The sequence below is a fragment of the Petromyzon marinus genome, chromosome 58 (genome assembly GCF_048934315.1).
Source record: "Petromyzon marinus isolate PM22_M1 ecotype Great Lakes invasive population chromosome 58, UKy_Petmar_22M1.pri1.0, whole genome shotgun sequence".
NCBI lineage: Eukaryota > Metazoa > Chordata > Hyperoartia > Petromyzontiformes > Petromyzontidae > Petromyzon > Petromyzon marinus.
In genome coordinates this window covers 4858367-4877421 of record NC_133724.1, presented here as the reverse complement: position 1 = coordinate 4877421, position 19055 = coordinate 4858367, and the positions used below count along the sequence as shown (strand labels likewise).

The following is a 19055-nucleotide window of genomic DNA, read 5'->3' as shown; positions in this document are numbered from 1 at the left end:
CACCACACTCACCCCCCCAACACACTCACCCCCCACCACACTCACCCCCCACCACACTCACCCCCCCACCACACTCACCCCCCACCACACTCACCCCCCCAACACACTCACCCCCCACCACACTCACCCCCCCAACACACTCACCCCCCACCACACTCACCCCGCCACCACACTCACCCCCCCACCACACTCACCCCCCCAACACACTCACCCCCCACCACACTCACCCCCCCAACACACTCACCCCCCACCACACTCACCCCCCCACCACACTCACCCCCCACCACCACACTCACCCCCCCACCACACTCACCCCACCACACTCACCCCCCCCCCCCACCACACTTACCGCCCCACCACACTCACCCCCCCCACCACACTCACCCCCCCACCACACTCACCGCCCCCACCACACTCACACTCCCCCCCCCCACCACACTCACCGCCCCCACCACACTCACACTCCCCCCCCCACCACACTCACCGCCACCACCTATAACACAACGAGCGGGTGACGCGTGGCTCCCATCGCTGACCTTCTTGACCTGCTACACCCCCTCGTGTCACGTCCGTACAACCACGCAACGCTCTTTATCCGTGAGAGGGGGGGGGGGGTGTTTGGTTTTATTTGGGGGGGGGGCGGCGGGGGAGGATGAATCACGTAAATATAAAAATGTGTCGTCAAATCCGCGACCACACAGCCACCTAATTCGGTGGAACTAACTACTTGTATTAATGAGTATTATAACGACCTCCGAACGTCCTCTTCCGCCGTTTCAGTTCCAATTCAACGTGTTTCTTTGTCTGTTTGTTTGTTTTCCACAAGAGATTTGTTGTGTTATTTCTTTTTCGGTCCGGGTTTACACCGCGTGACGATGCGTCGCTATGCCCGCCGCAATCGGTTAAGGGGTTTGTCGCCAACGCAAAAACGCGGCCAATTCGTTACCAGCTTGGCACTAACCGGTTGTGTGTTGGAGAGTCAAACCCCACTGCAACGTTTTACAATTCGAGTGCCGTTACGTTTCACCGGCAATTACAATAACAACAACCACACTATAATATTGTTTCTTTCGGTAAAGTCACCACGTAGAAGGGAAACAATAAAAGAATAAAAATATAAAACAAAAACAATTCTCACGACGTTTCAACTGCAACACAAGCAGCAATCATCATCAGGTGTGAAAACCACAGCAAGAAAATTTGAAAAAAGTGGCGTTTTTTTAACGTTAGCACCACGGATAGCGATTTGACAGTTAGTCTCCCCCCCTCCTCTTTTCCGAACATAGATGGACTCGTCCATCTGAACAAAATGTCAAATCGCTCTCCGTGGTGCTAACGTTAAATAACCGCCACTTTTTTCAAAAAAATTCTTGCTGTGGTTTTCACACCTGATGATGATTGCTGCTTGTGTTGCAGTCGAAACGTCGTGAGAATTGTATTGTTTTATATTTTTATTATTGTATTGTTTCCCTTCTACGTGACTTTACCGAAAGAACCAAGAATATGAATCCGTGCAGTCACGAAAGCTTTAAATCAAAACAACCACACTCTATGGTTCTTTCGGTAAAGTCACGTAGGTAGAAGAAATAATAATAATAATAGATCACTAAGTTTCGATCTCAACACAAGCGGTCGTCCTCAGGTGGAAAAAAATGTAACATTTTATTTCTGTAACATTTTATTTCTACCTACGTGACTTTACCGAAAGAACCAAAGAGTACGAATTCCTGCAGCTTCAAATCAAGAATTAACCACCAGCAGCATCAGGCGACAGCTGCAGAGTTGTGGAGAAATCCTCCTGCTGTTTCGGTCTTAAATAGACACGGGGGGGAGGGGGGGGGGCGGGGATATATGCGACGTCGTCACAATGTCAGCCAATCAGGTGCGAAGGTCAGAAGCGTGGTAGAGGTGGCAGCCAATCCCCTCCCTCTCCTCCTGTCATCAACCACTCACATTTTTTTGGTTCTACATATGCTCCGCCCACTGCCCAGGTAGCTCCTCTCCCACTGCTCGAGTAGCCCCGCCCACTGGTCAAGTAGCTCCGCCCACTGTTCAAATGCTGCTGGTCCCGTAGTTTCAAGGGCCCCGCGCTAAACGCTTTCAAGCTATCAACTCCCGGTGCAGTGATTCTGCAACTTGCTCTATTACTATAGTACTATACCACCCTTCAGCTTTTACGCACGACCGGGGTGTTTAAGGTTAGGCGATTTGTCGTATTATTTGGATGTGTAGCAAATGAAAAAAATACAATTACTTTACTACGTAACTAAAAATTCGCGTGTTTTAATATTTACATTTTTTTTATTAATTAGAGCGCCTTTATAACATAATGTGCTACAGGTCCTGCACTAGCTTCATCCGGCACTGCTCGGAGTAAAAAAGTAATTACGGCGATTCGTGACGGCCGCATTCGCGAGGGTCTCTGGTCCATTTTGCAAGGAATGTATATTTTTTTTTAAATGTGTTCAAACAACAAAAATTAAAAACGATGAGAAGAATAAAAAAAAACAGAACACACAACGGTAAATAAAATCAAATAAAAATCACGCGGTGGAGTTCGCGCTGCGGATCCACGCGGTGCTGTGGTGGGGCGATGGTGGTGATGATTGTGGTGGTGGTGGTGGTGATTGTGGTGGTGGTGGTGATACTGGTGGTGGTGGTGGTGGTGATGGTGGTGGAACTGGTGATGGTGGTATTTGTGATGATGATGATGTTGTTGGTGGTGATGATGATGGTGGTAGTGGTGATGATGATGGTAATGATGGTGGTGGTGATTATGATGGTGGTGGTGGTGGTGTAAATGATGGTGATGATGCTTTTGGTGGTGGTGATGGTTGTGGTGGTGGTGGTGATGATGTTAGTAGGGGGCACAGGTGGCGCATCAGCCAGTGTTCTCAGTCAGTCGACCCGTGGCACCTGCTGGGTCTGCCCCGTGACCTCCTGCCAGTGGGCGTTCGACACTTCACGTGGCCTCAAGGTGCACGTAGCCTGGCACAGGCGTCGTGGTGACGTCACCGCCACTTAGTGGCGAATGGCGGTTGTTGATGATGTTAGTGACGGTGGTCCTGGTGGCCATGATGATGGTGGTGATGATGGTGGTGATGTTGATGGTCATGATGATGATGGTAGTGGTGGTGATGATGGTGGTGATGATGATGATGGTGGTGGTTATGGTGATGATGGTGGTGGTTATGGTGATGATGGTGGTGGTGATGATGATGATGGTGGTTATGGTGATGATGGTGGTGATGATGATGATGGTGGTTATGGTGATGATGATGATGGTGGTGGTGGTGATGATGATGGTGGTAGTGATGATGATAATGGTGGTGATGATGGTGGTGATGTTGATGGTCATGATGATGATGGTGGTGGTGATGATGGTGGTGGTGATGGTGATGATGATGGTGGTGGTTATGGTGATGATGATGGTGATGATGATGGTGGTGGTTATGGTGATGATGATGGTGATGATGATGGTGGTGGTGATGATGATGATGATGGTGGTTATGGTGGTGTTGCTATCGGTGGGTAGAGGAGTCGCAGTCATCTTGACGCTCGATCATTTTCATCCCCACAGCCATCCTTATTATGAGACTTGGTGAGGCTCTGGGTAAATAGGTGTAATTGTTATCAAGTTCTAATTACAGCAATTTACTAACGTCTCGCTTGTGTTTTTGTTTGTGTTGTAGATCGTGAAGATCAGTCCATTCTTTGCACGTGAGTAGTATGCACAAAGACAAAGATCCCCCTGTGTAGCCTGTAACAGACTGTTGGGGCAAGTGCTGTTAGCGAGTAGCACCTATGAAGGCCGGCACGGCACACCAGGGGGTGGGTGACCAGCATCACGCACGGCCGCCTTTGTCTTCCCGAGTGGCGATGTTTACACACCGCACCAGATACTCATTTGAGGCTGAGTCGACCTAGGGGAGGTCCAGGACCGGTACAGATAATCGCTATGCTGGTCTTGGCCGTGAGCGGAAATCGAACTCCGGTCGCCAGGTTCGTAGCGCAGTTTGCTAACCGAATATCTGTCAACCCCTTATAAGTGCCCTACCTTATTACAGACCAATTCAGACCTGATTGATCAACCCGTGCCCCTTATACATTTCAACGTTCATCCTACAAAGTCACATCACAAGAAGGGAAACAATAATGAAATAGACAGCAAATGTGTTATTGTTTGTGCCCGTATTGAAACGTCTGTACGCGTTATGGACCTGCAAACTCAATTTCCCTATGCAAGAATAGGGGTAAACCGTATGGGTTGACACGGTATGGTATAGTAGTGTATAGTGTAGTGTATAGTAGTATAGTGTATAGTAGTGTAGTGTATAGTGTAGTGTATAGTCTAGTGTAGTGTATAGTGTAGTATATAGTAGTGTAGTGTACAGTGTAGTGTACAATAATACGGGGTAAACTGTATGGGTTGACACGGTATGGTATAGTCGTGGAGTGTAGTGTTTAGTAGTGTAGTGTTTAGTAGTGTAGAGTGAGGGAAAAAAGTATTTGATCCCCTGCTGATTTTGTACGTTTGCCTACTGACAAAGAAATGATCAGTCTATAATTTACTGGTAGGTTTATTTGAACAGTGAGAGACAGAATAACAACAACAAAAATCCAGAAAAACGCATGTCAAAAATGTTATAAATTGATTTGCATTTTAATGAGGGAAATAAGCATTTGACTCCTCTGCAAAACATGACTTAGTACTTGGTGGCAAAACCCTTGTTGGCAATCACAGAGATCAGACGTTTCTTGTAGTTGGCCACCAGGTTTGCACACATCTCAGGAGGGATTTTGTCCCACTCTTTGCAGATCTTCTCCAAGTCATTAAGGTTTCGAGGCTGACGTTTGGCAACTCGAACCTTCAGCTCCCTACACAGATTTTCTATGGGATTAAGGTCTGGAGACTGGCTAGGCCACTCCAGGACCTTAATGTGCTTCTTCATGAGCCACTCCTTTGTTGGCTTGGCCGTGTGTTTTGGGCCATTGTCATGCTGGAATACCCATCCACGACCCATTTTCAATGCCCTGGCTGAGGGAAGGAGGTTCTCACCCAAGATTTGACGGTACATGGCCCCGTCCATCGTCCCTTTGATGTGGTGAAGTTGTCCTGTCCCCTTAGCAGAAAAACACCCCCAAAGCATAATGTTTCCACCTCCATGTTTGACGGTGGGGATGGTGTTCTTGGGGTCATAGGCAGCATTCCTCCTCTTCCAAACACGGCGAGTTGAGTTGATGCCAAAGAGCTCCATTTTGGTCACATCTGACCACAACACTTTCACCCAGTTGTCCTCTGAATCATTCAGATGTTCATGGGCAAACTTCAGACGGGCATGTATGTGTGCTTTCTTGAGCAGGGGGACCTTGCGGGCGCTGCAGGATTTCAGTCCTTCACGGCATAGTGTGTTACCAATTGTTTTCTTGGTGACTAGGGTCCCAGCTGCCTTGCGATCATTGACAATATCCTCCCGTGTAGTTCTGGGCTGATTCTTCACCGTTCTCATGATCATTGCAACTCCACGAGGTGAGATCTTGCATGGAGCCCCAGGCCGAGGGAGATTGACAGTTCTTTTGTGTTTCTTCCATTTGCGAATAATCGCACCAACTGTTGTCACCTTCTCACCAAGCTGCTTGGCAACGGTCTTGTAGCCCATTCCAGCCTTGTGTAGGTCTACAATCTTGTCCCTGACATCCTTGGAGAGCTCTTTGGTCTTGGCCATGGTGGAGAGTTTGGAATCTGATTGATTGATTGCTTCTGTGGACAGGTGTCTTTATACAGGTAACAAGCTGAGATTAGCAGCATTCACTTTAAGAGTGTGCTCCTAATCTCAGCTCGTTACCTGTATAAAAGACACCTGGGAGCCAGAAATCTTTCTGATCGAGAGGGGGTCAAATACTTATTTCCCTCATTAAAATGCAAATCAATTGATAACATTTTTGACATGCGTTTTTCTGGATTTTTTTGTTGTTATTCTGTCTTTCACTGTTCAAATAAACCTACCATTAAAATTATAGACTGATCATTTCTTTGTCAGTGGGCAAACGTACAAAATCTGCTGGGGATCAAATACTTTTGCCCTCACTGTATAGTAGTGTAGTGAGTGTATTGTGTAGTGTATAGTAGTGTATTGTGTAGTGTATTGTGTAGTGTATAGTACTGTAGTGTTACGTAGTGTAGTGTGTACCGTAGTGTACAAGAATACAGAGTAAACCCTATGGAATGACACAGTACCCGCCCACCCACCACCCCCCCGGGCCACACACACACACTCTCTCCGACATGTACACGCAACACTCATATTAAGCCACGAGCACGCGCGACACGCGTGTTGACCGGTACAAGGCTCTAAGCGCCACGAGCATTCGGGTTCGTCTTTGGGTCGGACTCTGAGAGCGATGGCATCGACATCCGGCCTGCCGAGTGGGGGGAGGGCGGGGGAGATGGTCGAGAGAGAGAGAGAGAGTGTCGGCATCTCCGGCAAATTCCTAATGTGGTGAGCGTCTTTTGTAAACCGTGACTCGTCAGTGTTATGTTCGTGCCCCCACTCGTGATGAGTCGCTGGAGGTGGTGGGGTTATGGAGGGGTCAAGGGATTTGCCACGTGGTGTTTAACGCAAACCAGGCTGCCCGCGTAGGCCCACTGCACCCCCACCAACGTGGCTATCGTCTCCACCGTTTTCATCTCCCGGGCAAAGCGAATGTCTCTCTACCCTCTCTTTCTCTCTTTCTCTCCACGTGAGCCACGTTCCTTACTCACAGACGTTGGCGACGGCGGTCTTCCTTCCATTCAGCTCTACCCTTGATGTTCACTCGACAACCTCTTAGCCCCCGATGGGCAATGTTGGTCCATGGGCAATGTTAGTAATGGCAGTCTATGGGCAATGTTAGTCCATGGGCAATGTTAGTAATGGCAGTCTATGGGCAATGTTAGTCCATGGGCAATGTTATTAATGGCAGTCTATGGGCAATGTTAGTCCATGGGCAATGTTAGTAATGGCAGTATATGGGCAATGTTGGTCTGTGGGCAATGTTAGTAATGGCAGTCTATGGGCAATGTTAGTCCATGGGCAATGTTAGTAATGGCAGTCTATGGGCAATGTTAGTCTGTGGGCAATGTTAGTAATGGCAGTCTATGGGTAATGTTAGTCCATGGGCAATGTTAGTAATGGCAGTCTATGGGCAATGTTAGTCCATGGGCAATGTTAGTAATGGCAGTCTATGGGCAATGTTGGTCCAAGGGCAATGTTAGTAATGGCAGTCTATGGGCAATGTTGGTCCATCGGCAATGTTAGTAATGGCAGTCTATGGGCAATGTTAGTCCATGGGCAATGTTAGTAATGGCAGTCTATGGGCAATGTTAGTCCACGGGCAATGTTAGTATTGGCAGTCTATGGGCAATGTTGGTCCATGGGCAATGTTAGTAATGGCAGTCTATGGGCAATGTTAGTCCACGGGCAATGTTAGTAATGGCAGTCTATGGGCAATGTTGGTCTATGGGCAATGTTAGTAATGGCAGTCTATGGGCAATGCTAGTCCATGGGCAATGTTAGTAATGGCAATGTTAGTCCACGGGCAATGTTAGTAATGGCAGTCTATGGGCAATGTTGGTCTATGGGCAATGTTAGTAATGGCAGTCTATGGGCAATGCTAGTCCATGGGCAATGTTAGTAATGGCAATGTTAGTCCATGGGCAATGTTAGTAATGGCAGTCTATGGGCAATGTTAGTCCATGGGCAATGTTAGTAATGGCAGTCCATGGGCAATGTTAGTCTATGTCTCACTATGTGCCGTATCCTTTCTCAAGAACTCACTGCATTCGATTATCCTCCCAGTCGCGCCCAATTCCTTCCGGTTGCTCGTCGAATTTCAATTCGCCGCCTTCCTCCAGTGTCTTGCGGGACCCCCTACGTCGCCAGTGTAAACATTATGTTCGGTCCCTTGTTCTGCTCCATCGCAACCTATCTCTCTCTCTCGCTGATTACTCTTCGTTGACAATCTCGTTGTGTCCCTCCTGCGTGGCGCGTGCGGGCGCCTGTCGCTGGAATCTCAGTGGTGAGTCCGGCGCTGGGAAAACCGAGAACACCAAGAAGGTCATCCAGTTCCTGGCCCACGTCACCTCGTCCCACAAGAGCAAGAAGGACAACACCATCACGGCAAGTGGTGCTCGTTACCTGGCAAACGAGGCCTGGTTTACAAGGAAACGAGGCCCGGTTTCCAAGGAAACGAGGCCTGGTTTCCAAGGAAACGATGCCTGGCTTCCAAGCAAACGATGCCTGGTTTCCTAGTAAACGAGGCCTGGTTTCCTAGCAAACGATGCCTGGTTTCCAAGGAAACGAGGCCCGGTTTCCAAGGAAACGAGACCTGGTTTCCTCTAGGATACCACATAAAGCCTATAGCTTGCCTGTTCCCCTTGGAAACAAGGCCTCAGTTCCCTCCAAGATACCACGTACGCCTAGAGCTTGAATCTTTGCCTTTGAAACAGGGTCTGAGTTTCCTCTAGATTACCACATTAGCTAACCGCTTGCCTGCTTACCTTGGAAACAGGGCCTGAGTTCCCTCTAGAGTACCACACTAGCTAACCGCTTGCCTGGTTACCATGGAAACAGGGCCTGAGTTCCCTCTAGAGTACCACATTAGCTAACCGCTTGCCCGGTTACCATGGAAACAGAGCCTGAGTTTCCTCTAGGCGCAGGGGTGTGGAACGTCCGACCCGTGGGCCGTATGAGGCCCCGCGAAATAATTTGTTCTGGCCTTGCCAAGGCAACCGCACGACTCGAAATTCAATAAATCTAGGCGCTTTTTTCAGAGCAACATAAATTTAATTTTGCATGGCCCGCGAATGATGTCATAAATATCCAAATGGCCCTTGGCAGTAAAAAAAAGGTTCGCCACTCCTGCTCTAGGGTATCACATGAGCCTAGTTCTTGCCGGTTTCCCTTGGAAACAAGGCCCCGTGATCGTGTACACGAAGTGGAAGAAACAAGATGCTGGTAAATTCGAAAGTTTTCTTCTCTGCACATTGTTGTTTTTTTCCGTATTCAAGACATTTTGACGAGCAAACCAGTAGCATGAGTTTACTGTGTGTTTGTTTGAAGCCGCGTGAACTAGCCCTGAGCCTAACCCTGACCCTACCACCTCATCGAGTTATAATCCTGCCTCACTATCGAGTGACCTGATTAACCTTGTAAAATGTCTGCCTGTTCCGTCCCCATGTCTCTCTGTTTCATTTCCTGCTGTATCCCCGTGTCTCTTTCCTATGTCTCTGTCTCGTCCCCATGTCTCCCTGTCCATCTCTGTGTCTCCCTGCTCGGTCTCTCTGCACCGTCTCCGTGTCTCTCTACTCTATCCCTGTGCCCTATACCCTTGCCCTCGTGTCTCTCTGCTCTGTCGCCCGTGTCTCTCTACTCCGTCCCCCGTGTCTCTCTACTCCGTCCCCCGTGTCTCTCTACTCCGTCCCCCGTGTCTCTCTACTCCGTCCCCCGTGTCTCTCTACTCCGTCCCCGTGTCTCTCTACTCCGTCCCCGTGTCTCTCTACTCCGTCCCCCGTGTCTCTCTACTCCGTCCCCGTGTCTCTCTACTCCGTCCCCGTGTCTCTCTACTCTATCCCTGTGCCCTATACTCTTGCCCTCGTGTCTCTCTACTCCGTCCCCCGTGTCTCTCTACTCCGTCCCCCGTGTCTCTCTACTCCGTCCCCCGTGTCTCTCTACTCCGTCCCCCGTGTCTCTCTACTCCGTCCCCGTGTCTCTCTACTCCGTCCCCGTGTCTCTCTACTCTATCCCTGTGCCCTATACTCTTGCCCTCGAGTCTCTCTACTCCGTCCCCCGTGTCTCTCTACTCCGTCCCCCGTGTCTCTGCACTCTGTCCCCCGTGTCTCTCTACTCCGTCCCCCGTGTCTCTCTACTCCGTCCCCCGTGTCTCTCTACTCCGTCCCCGTGTCTCTCTACTCCGTCCCCGTGTCTCTCTACTCCGTCCCCCGTGTCTCTCTACTCTGTCCCCCGTGTCTCTCTACTCCGTCCCCCGTGTCTCTCTGCTCTGTCCCCCGTGTCTCTCTACTCCGTCCCCCGTGTCTCTCTGCTCTGTCCCCCGTGTCTCTCTACTCTTTCCCCCGTGTCTCTGTACTCTGTCCCCCGTGTCTCTCTACTGCGTCCCCCGTGTCTCTCTACTCCGTCCCCCGTGTCTCTCTGCTCTGTCCCCCGTGTCTCTCTACTGCGTCCCCCGTGTCTCTCTACTCCGTCCCCCGTGTCTCTCTACTCCGTCCCCCGTGTCTCTCTACTCTGTCCCCCGTGTCTCTCTACTCCGTCCCCGTGTCTCTCTACTCCGTCCCCCGTGTCTCTCTACTCCGTCCCCCGTGTCTCTCTACTCCGTCCCCCTTGTCTCTCTACTCCGTCCCCCGTGTCTCTCTACTCTGTCCCCCGTGTCTCTCTACTCCGTCCCCCGTGTCTCTCTGCTCTGTCCCCTGTGTCTCTCTACTCCGTCCCCCGTGTCTCTCTGCTCTGTCCCCCGTGTCTCTCTACTCTTTCCCCCGTGTCTCTGTACTCTGTCCCCCGTGTCTCTCTACTGCGTCCCCCGTGTCTCTCTACTCCGTCCCCCGTGTCTCTCTGCTCTGTCCCCCGTGTCTCTCTACTGCGTCCCCCGTGTCTCTCTACTCCGTCCCCCGTGTCTCTCTCTACTCCGTCCCCCGTGTCTCTCTCTACTCCGTCCCCCGTGTCTCTCTCTACTCCGTCCCCCGTGTCTCTCTCTACTCCGTCCCCCGTGTCTCTCTCTACTCCGTCCCCCGTGTCTCTCTCTACTCCGTCCCCCGTGTCTCTCTCTACTCCGTCCCCCGTGTCTCTCTACTCCGTCCCCCGTGTCTCTCTACTCCGTCCCCCGTGTCTCTCTACTCCGTCCCCCGTGTCTCTCTCTACTCTGTCCCCCGTGTCTCTCTACTCCGTCCCCCGTGTCTCTCTCTACTCCGTCCCCCGTGTCTCTCTACTCCGCCCCCCGTGTCTCTCTCTACTCCGTCCCCCGTGTCTCTCTCTACTCCGTCCCCCGTGTCTCCCGGGCCGCAGGGTGAGCTGGAGAAGCAGCTGCTGCAGGCGAATCCGATCCTGGAGGCGTTCGGCAATGCCAAGACGGTGAAGAACGACAACTCCTCTCGCTTCGTGAGTACGGGAGCGGGCGGGCGGGGGGACAGACGCGGGACAGACACGGGACAGACACGGGACACAGTATAGGAGGTCGCGCGGGTTGGGGAAACAGGACACGTGCGACACGGACAGCGGACGCAGACACACGGAACAAACACGCGGGGCATTCTGGACCGGCGCGGGACACTGGATAGGAGACGCACGGAATGAATCAAATGAGTCGTACGAACGAGACGCACAGAACCAACACGCGGCGGGACACCCGGGGACAAACGCAGGACACTGGATAGCAGACGCGCGGGATTAATGAACGGGACACACGGGACGCAGACTGGAGACGCGGATGCGTAGGTATGTTGAATTTCTTTCGCGCCGTGCGTAGCCAACCGCGCTAATCGGAGGTGCAGGGGGTAAGGACAATCTAGATGATGATTTTAAAAGTGCACAGCTCCCCAGTGGCGTCCTGATATCGGAAAGGGAGAGCGTTCCAGACGGCCGCAGAAGCGCATCTGAAAGCGCGTGATGCGGAGACCACCATCTCTGTTCCATGGCGAGCCGCAAACTGCTTTGAAGATGACCGGAGTTTATTTAGTGGGGTTAGGGCTGTTGTTCTTGAATGTATGCGTGCGTATGTATGTATGCATGTTGAACTTCTTTCACACTGTGCACAGCCAGCCCGTGCTAATCGTAGGCGCGGTATGTTGTGAGGAGTGGTGGTACACCGGTTAGCGCACTAGTGCTACGAATCCGACGACCCAGGTTTGATTCCCGCTCACGGCCAACATCAGCATCACACACCTGAATTGGTCCGGCGCTTCTGCTCGGTCGACCCAGCCTCAAATGAGTACATAGTGCGATGTGTACAAATATCGCCACTCGGGAGACAAAGGCGGCCGGGCGTGGTGCTGGCCACCCACCCCCTCGTGTGCCGTGCCGGCCTTCGTAGGTGCTGTTACTCGCTAACAGCACTTGCCCCAACAGTCTGTTACAGGCTACACGGGGGGATCTTGCCTTTGATATTCTAGTGTATGTGTGTGTCTGTGGGTGTATGTGAGTCTGTGCGTGTGTGTGTATGTGAGTCTGTGTGTGTGTGTATGTGAGTCTGTGTGTGTGTATGTGAGTCTGTGTGTGTGTGTATGTGAGTCTGTGTGTGTGTGCGTGTGTATGTGAGTCTGTGTGTGTGTATGTGAGTCTGTGTGTGTGTGCGTGTGTATGTGAGTCTGTGTGTGTGTGTATGTGAGTCTGTGTGTGTGTGCGTGTGTATGTGGGTGTGTGTGTGTATGTGAGTTTGTGTGTGTGTATGTGAGTCTGTGTGTGTGTGCGTGTGTATGTGAGTGTGTGTGTGTATGTGAGTCTGCGTGTGTATGTGAGTCTGTGTGTGTGTGTGTATGTGAGTCTGTCGTGGACAGCGCTGTGGGGGGAGTTCCAATTTTGATTGGCTCCTCCCCTCATGGCATATGTGTCCACCACAGGGGCTAAACGGGGGCTCTGGACGGGTGCGAGGGGCTGGTAACCCCTCCACCTTCAATTAATTACCACAAAACCACGAATTAAACTGAAATATGTAACAACTAAGCTTGTGCCGGAGGCCCCGGGGGGCCAGGCGTCTATGACGTCTCCTGGCCAAACCCCAATTGGCGGAGCCAGGAGATTGAATACCTACCCTCGGGGCTACTCCAGAAACAACGAAAAGCCACTACGGGTGGCCACGTGGAATGTTCGAACGCTCACTGCAGAGGAGAGGCTGCCACTCCTCTGTCGGGAGCTGGACCGGTACCGCCTGGATCTATGCGGCATTCAGGAGGTCCGGTGGACCGGCTCTGGCTCCTGCCACCATGAGGGGTGGACAGTCCTCTACTCGGGGCAGCAGACTGCCAAACAACAGGGTGTGGGTCTTCTTTTGAACAAAAGAATGAAGGGGGCGTGGGAGCGTGGCGGTGAGGTGTGGGAAGCTGTAAGCCCCAGGCTACTTTGGGCTCGCCTTCCCATCAACCGGAGGCGAGGAATGGTGGTCGTGGTTACTTATGCCCCCACCGAAGATGAACATCCGTGGAGGGATGCAGGCAGAGCCGATGAGTCAGATGCCTTCTATGACCTCCTGTCACAGGTGCTGGCTAAAGTGGCCCCTCGGGATAGAGTCATCATGTTGGGTGACTTCAATGCCCGAGTTGGTCATGATACTGGCACCTGGTCTGGAGTGATTGGAGGGCATGGGCCAGATCAGCTCAATAACAACGGTAGGAGGCTGCTAGATTTTTGTGCAGCCCATGGGCTTGTAATTACCAACACGCTGTTCCGGCATCGGCGCATCCACACAACATCATGGATGCATGCCGGGTCCAAGCAAGAACATCTGCTGGACTACATAGTGACGGACCAGCGAATGCGAGCTCATGTCCTTGACACCAGGACCTATCGTGGAGCTGATCTGCCCTCTGACCATCGACTAGTCATCTGTAAGATGCGCCTGCCATTCTTCCACTCCGGTGGTGGGTGTACACCCAGGACCCCATTCCAACCTAAAGTGGCCTGGTCTCAGTTATCTGATGAAAGTTGCAAGCGAGAATTTCATCATCGCTTGCGGCTGGGATTGGCATCGTCCCCGACTCCTCCTGATGTCGAGGGTAAATGGGCGAGGTTTAGGACTGTGACTCATGCAGCTGCAATGGCTGCTTTGGGTACGCGGTCCAGACCTCCCCAGACACCCTGGATGACAGAGGAGTTGTTCAGGATGGTTGAGAAAAAGCGACAGGCCCACTGTCATCGGCTACAGAATCCCACGTCAGAGAATGAGGAGGCTTACCGCAGCCTTCGCTCGGAGGTTCGGAGAGCTGTGAGGCGCTGCAAGGATGGGTGGTGGTCGCGGGTTGCTGAGGAGATGGAGTCTGCCTCAGTGGCCCGTGATCACAAATCTCTATTTAACTCCATCAAAAAAGTAACCTGCAGCGCCACACCTATTACCATCATTAGGGGAAAAAACGGTGATCCAATTTCCGACCCCCAGGAACAGGTTCGCAGATTTGCTGAGCATTTCTGTGAGGTCCTGGGGGAGGGAAAATCCCTCAGCCAGGAAAACATCGTGGCACAAAGTGAGGATGACCCTGCTGAGGCTGCGGTGCCTCAAATATTGGATGAAGTCACCCCCTGTGAGTGGCTGGCTGAGGTGCCATCTGCTGAGGAAGTATTGAAGGCGATCCGGAGTCTGAGACCAGGAAAGGCAGCGGGCAGAGATGATCTCCCAAGCGAAATGCTGAGGGAGGGTGGCGTTTGTGCACAGACTGCCCTATATGACATCATAACAACAGTCTGGACCACTGGACGGGTTCCGCAGGATTGGAAGGATGCCCTGGTGGTCCCCCTTTTTAAGAAGGGGGACCGCACAGACTGTAACAACTACAGGGGCATCTCACTCCTCAGTGTGCCGGGAAAGGTCCTGGCAAGGATTATTCAGCATCGCCTTGCCAGGCACGCTGAGGAGAGGCTTGCGGAGCCCCAATGCGGTTTCAGGAAAGGGCGGTCCTGCACAGATGCCATATTTTCTGTCCGTCTGCTACAGCAGAGGTGTAGGGAATTCCAACAAGACCTACATCTCTGCTTTATTGACCTGGTCAAGGCCTATGATACCATCAGTAGGCCTGGGCTCTGGGTCGTTCTTCGTGCTTTTGGAGTACCTGACCCTCTGCTCACGATCATTAAGGACCTTCATGATGGTGAGCGGGCCCGGGTAAAACTACGTGGCCGGGAGTCAGAGCCATTCCCTGTACACCTTGGGGTGCGACAGGGATGTCCTCTGGCTCCCACATTATTTAACATCTATTTTGACCACGTGGTTCGTGAAGCCTTCAATAGCTGTACCGGGGGAATCTCCATATGGTACAGATATAATGGGAGGCTAATCGATGCCCGGGTGCGGTCAAGGGATGGCTCCCTATTGCTCAACCACGTTATGTATGCTGATGACTTGGTAATAGCTGCTCAGTCAGAGGAGGAGTTGGAGACGCTGCTGCTGAGACTGGAGCGTGCCACTAAGAGGTGGGGCCTTACCATCAGCCCCACCAAAACTAAGCACCTGCCTGGGTATTTTGTACCATCGGACACTCCACCCCCACAACTCCCAATCGGTGATGGGGCAGTTGTGGAGAGAGTGGAGAGTTTCCCATACCTGGGCAGTGTGCTTATGACTGGCTCCAGTTTAACAGCAGAGGTTTCACTCCGAATCAGTCGAGCGGCAATATCTTTTCATCGGTTGCGCAACGCTGTGTGGAAGCTACCTGGTCTGTCGCTCCGCACTAAGCTTCAGGTCTTCTCGGCCACGGTCATTCCCTCCCTTCTCTACGCTTGCGAAACGTGGACCCCCCTAATGGAGCATCTTCGCCGGTTGGAAACATTTAGGCTGGCCTGCCTACGATCCATCCTGGGTTTAACCAGACTGGATTGTGTGAGGAGCTCACAAATCCTTGAAAGATCTGGGCAGGGTCCCATCGGTGAGCTCCTCCGGCAGGCAAGGCTGCGATGGCTGGGTCATGTAGCCCGCATGCCCAGCCACCGCATGCCGAAACAGCTTTTGTTTGGCCGGATTGAGGGGGCTAAGCGGGCGCGGCACGGGCTAGAGAAGAGATGGAGTGATGTGGTACAGGAGGACGTGGAGCTGAGTGGACTTGCCGATGACTGGTACCAGCGGTGTCAAGATCGGCCTCTGTGGAGGAGGCTCGTGAAGGATGCTACTGGGCAGTTGGAGGCAGTCGCCCTCCAACAACAACGGAGGGCGGAGGAGCGACGCTCACAACAGCGAGCGGAGCGCCGGGTGGCTAAAGCACAGCAGGTTGGCACAGTAGGGGGCACAGGTGGTGCATCAGCCAGTCATCTCAGTCAGTCGACCCGTGGCACCTGGGTCTGCCACGTGACCTCCTGCCAGCGGGCGTTCGACACTTCACGTGGCCTCAGGGTGCACATAGCCTGGCACAAGCGTCGTGGTGACGTCACCGCCACTTAGTGGCGAATGGCGGTTGTTGTTGTTGTTGTGTATGTGAGTCTGTGTGTGTGTATGTGAGTCTGTGTGTGTGTATGTGTGTGTGTATGTGAGTCTCTGTGTGTGTGTGTGTATGTGAGTCTGTGTGTGTGTGTATGTGTGTGTGTGTGTATGTGAGTCTGTGTGTGTGTATGTGAGTCTGTGTGTGTGTGTATGTGAGTGTGTGTGTGTGTAAGTTAGTCTGTGTGTGTGTATGTGAGTCTGTGTGTGTGTATGTGAGTCTGTGTGTGTGTGTATGTGAGTGTGTGTGTGTATGTGAGTCTGTGTGTGTGTATGTGTGTCTGTGTGTGTGTGCGTGCTGCAGCAAGCTGTCCTTGGGGCTTCCTCTGTGAGCCTTATATGGCACGGGCTCATGAGGAATGCTGCATCGAGATGTTAACAACTTGTTTGTGAGGTGGTGGTGGTGGTGGTGGTGGCGGTGGTTGGGGGTCGAAAAATGGGTTGTTCCTGACAAAATAAGCACTCGCAGCTACACGCCGATAAACTGATTACAGGCGAGCACACGGGAAGCGGAGCGCATGCCCAAAACTTAGCAGTGTCATTAATCGGGCCCACGGTTACACATCTGAGACGACGGCAGTGCAGCCACCAGCGCACAGCCCGGCTCAGACATCTCCCCCTGCCACTGACGCCAGCCGTGGCAGGGGTACAGCTCAGATATCTCCCCCTGCCACTGACCCCAGCCGTGGCAGGGGACAGCTCAGATATCTCACCCTGCCACTGACGCCAGCCGTGGCAGGGGTACAGCTCAGATATCTCCCCCTGCCACTGACCCCAGCCGTGGCAGGGGACAGCTCAGATATCTCCCCCTGCCACTGACGCCAGCCGTGGCAGGGGACCGCTCAGATATCTCCCCCTGCCACTGACGCCAGCCGTGGCAGGGGACAGCTCAGATATCTCCCCCTGCCACTGACGCCAGCCGTGGCAGGGGACCGCTCAGATATCTCCCCCTGCCACTGACGCCAGCCGTGGCAGGGGACAGCTCAGATATCTCCCCCTGCCACTGACCCCAGCCGTGGCAGGGGACAGCTCAGATATCTCACCCTGCCACTGACGCCAGCCGTGGCAGGGGTACAGCTCAGATATCTCCCCCTGCCACTGACCCCAGCCGTGGCAGGGGACAGCTCAGATATCTCCCCCTGCCACTGACGCCAGCCGTGGCAGGGGACCGCTCAGATATCTCCCCCTGCCACTGACGCCAGCCGTGGCAGGGGACAGCTCAGATATCTCCCCCTGCCACTGACGCCAGCCATGGCAGGGGTACAGCTCAGATATCTCCCCCTGCCACTGACGTCAGCCATGGCAGGGGTACAGCTCAGATATCTCCCCCTGCCACTGACCCCAGCCGTGGCAGGGGTACAGCTCAGATATCTCCCCCTGCCACTGACCCCAGCCGTGGCAGGGGTACAGCTCAGATTTCTCCCCCTGCCACTGACGCCAGCCGTGGCAGGGGACAGCTCAGATATCTCCCCCTGCCACTGACGCCAGCCGTGGCAGGGGACAGCTCAGATATCTCCCCCGCCATTGATGTCAACCGTGGCAGGGGACAGCTCAGATATCTCCCCCTGCCACTGACGCCAGCCGTGGCAGGGGACAGCTCAGATATCTCCCCCGCCATTGATGTCAACCGTGGCAGGGGACAGCTCAGATATCTCCCCCTGCCACTGACCCCAGCCGTGGCAGGGGACAGCTCAGATATCTCCCCCTGCCACTGACCCCAGCCGTGGCAGGGGACAGCTCAGATATCTCCCCCTGCCACTGACGCCAGCCGTGGCAGGGGACAGCTAAGATATCTCCCCCTGCCACTGACGCCAGCCGTGGCAGGGGACAGCTCAGATATCTCCCCCGCCATTGATGTCAACCGTGGCAGGGGACAGCTCAGACATCTCCCCCTGCCACTGACCCCAGCCGTGGCAGGGGACAGCTCAGATATCTCCCCCTGCCACTGACGTCAGCCGTGGCAGGGGACAGCTCAGACATCTCCCCCTGCCACTGACCCCAGCCGTGGCAGGGGACAGCTCAGATATCTCCCCCTGCCACTGACGCCAGCCGTGGCAGGGGACAGCTCAGATATCTCTCCCCCTGCCACTGACCCCAGCCGTGGCAGGGGACAGCTCAGATATCTCCCCCTGCCACTGACGTCAGCCGTGGCAGGGGACAGCTCAGACATCTCCCCCTGCCACTGACGCCAGCCGTGGCAGGGGACAGCTCAGATATCTCCCCCTGCCACTGACGCCAGCCATGGCAGGGGTATAGCTCAGATATCTCCCCCTGCCACTGACCCCAGCCGTTGCAGGGGACAGCTCAGATATCTCCCCCTGCCACTGACGCCAGCCATGGCAGGGGCACAGCTCAGATATCTCCCCCTGCCACTGACGCCAGCCGTGGCAGGGGACAGCTCAGATATCTCCCCCTGCCACTGACGCCAGCCGTGGCAGGGGTATAGCTCAGATATCTCCCCCTGCCACTGACGTCAGCCGTGGCAGGGGACAGCTCAGATATCTCCCCCTGCCACTGACGCCAGCCATGGCAGGGGCACAGCTCAGATATCTCCCCCTGCCACTGACGCCAGCCGTGGCAGGGGACAGCTCAGATATCTCCCCCTGCCACTGACGCCAGCCGTGGCAGGGGTATAGCTCAGATATCTCCCCCTGCCACTGACGTCAGCCGTGGCAGGGGACAGCTCAGATATCTCCCCCGCCACTGACGTCCACCGTGGCAGGGGACAGCTCAGATATCTCCCCTGCCACTGACGTCAGCCGTGGCAGGGGACAGCTCAGATATCTCCCCCTGCCACTGACGCCAGCCATGGCAGGGGTACAGCTCAGATATCTCCCCCTGCCACTGACGTCAGCCATGGCAGGGGTACAGCTCAGATATCTCCCCCGCCACTG

General features: G+C 53.6%; 1 protein-coding gene across 1 annotated transcript in view; it reads left to right on the top strand.

Moving 5' to 3' along the window:
* LOC116955064 (myosin-10-like) overlaps positions 1-19055 on the top strand; it is a 124402-nt gene that overhangs the window by 42998 nt on the left and 62349 nt on the right. Inside the window, exons 5-7 of the mRNA XM_032976017.2 lie at positions 3693-3720; positions 8057-8159; positions 11055-11147. Coding sequence (XP_032831908.2) covers positions 3693-3720; positions 8057-8159; positions 11055-11147 — 224 coding nt within the window. The remainder of the gene's footprint in view (positions 1-3692; positions 3721-8056; positions 8160-11054; positions 11148-19055) is intronic.